The sequence below is a fragment of the Bidens hawaiensis genome, unplaced genomic scaffold, assembly GCF_021521415.1.
Source record: "Bidens hawaiensis isolate Kalapana, Puna unplaced genomic scaffold, B.hawaiensis_p1.1 tig00001484_1, whole genome shotgun sequence".
Classification (NCBI taxonomy): Eukaryota; Viridiplantae; Streptophyta; class Magnoliopsida; order Asterales; family Asteraceae; genus Bidens; species Bidens hawaiensis.
Genome location: NW_027491084.1, coordinates 173,070 through 174,642, shown reverse-complemented (window position 1 = coordinate 174,642; position 1,573 = coordinate 173,070). Strand labels below are relative to the sequence as shown.

General features: G+C 37.1%; 1 protein-coding gene across 1 annotated transcript; it reads left to right on the top strand.

The window, feature by feature from the left end:
• The first annotated feature begins 324 nt into the window (after positions 1–324).
• On the top strand, positions 325–1,344 carry LOC143580401 (zinc finger BED domain-containing protein DAYSLEEPER-like). The gene has a single exon (XM_077063434.1). It carries the CDS (start codon positions 361–363, stop codon positions 1,342–1,344), a length of 984 nt encoding a protein of 327 aa, XP_076919549.1. The 5' UTR covers positions 325–360.
• Positions 1,345–1,573: the final 229 nt, after the last annotated feature.

The window sequence follows — 1,573 nt, the reverse complement described above, 5'->3', positions numbered from 1 at the left end:
CGAACATGAACAATTAAACAAACAGGGTATTCTTGTGGTAAAAAAATGAACAAGTTCATGTTCATATCGTTAACAGTATAAACGAACAGTTCACGAACGAACATAACTAAAGTACTTAACATAGATGAACAAACATAACTTAACTAAAACTAGTTAAAATTACTATGAAGAACAATGTGTAGGGTCTAAAAGGTTATAAAAATTATACCAGGTTGTAATGGGCTAAAGGATTTTAAATGAATATATTAGTGAACAGAAACAAACAAAAATTAAATAAAGTAAACTAACAAACATTAACAACAAATTTAAATTAATGAACGTTTACAAACATAAATAAATGAACTTCCCGCCAAACGGTTCATGAGCTGTTCACGGAATGTTCCATTCATTTATGAATTCGTTTTCGTTCTTCTAATTTTTAATATTATGCAGGCAAGCAAAACTATGGAAACTTTGATCCGAAAACACGAGGAAACACTCGGTAGGTTGTCATTAAACTCAACCGAGAAGAACGCAATAAATCTGATACACGCATATCTAGAACCGTTCTACAAAACCACAAAAGACATATGCACAAACAAACTACCAACCGTTGGATTAGTTCTCTTCTTCATGGACCACATTTCCGAGACCATATCCACATGCAGAGAATCCCGTCACAGTCCCGACTGGTTAAAAAATGCTGCAATTGACATGGCTACAAAAGTCAGATGCTACAATGACCAAGTTTCAAACATATTCACATACATGACTGCAATACTTGACCCCCGAATCAAAATCGAGCTGATTCCCGAGAGTTTAAACTTAGATAACTATCTTGAGGAAGCAAGGAGTCATTTTGTGAGAAATTACTCAACCACCCATTTCAATTCAATAACCACATCTTATGGAAGTACACAAGAGTTAGAAGATGGAGGGAGTAATGTGTCATTTGCAGAGGAAATCGCTCGCAAAAGACGAAGGGCGAGCATGGGGACCGCAACCGATGAGTTGACTCAGTATTTATCCGAGCCCACAGCTCCGATACCGACCGATGTGTTGGAATGGTGGAAAGTGAATAGCACGCGGTACCCGAGGTTATCGGTAATGGCTCGGGATTTCTTGGCGGTTCAAGCTACTTCAATGGCACCGGAGGATTTGTTTTGTAGTAAAGGGGACGAGGTTGAAAGGGCAAAACAGTCAATTCCATATTCGAGTATTCAATGCGTTCTTTGTGTTAGATCGTGGACGGAATCAGGGATGAAGTTGAAATATAAGTCGACCGAGATCGATTATGTGAGGCTGATGGAGTTGGCAGGTGCAGGAGAGAGTGTTGCAGGAGGTTCTGAGAAGAAACATAAGTAGAGAATGGGTTGGTTTGTGTGTTGATGATTTTATAGTGTAAATTAAGGTTTAGGAATTTGTTGATGTACAGATTGTAGAGGACAATGATTCTATTTCTAACCTATTTGTTGTCACAATTATAGCCTTTTGGAACATCAATTTTGTGTGCAACTTTTTTCTATTCTGTATTAAGTTTACTTTATTTTAATTTATTTTGAGTTTGATAAACAACTAATTCCTAAGTGAAGAA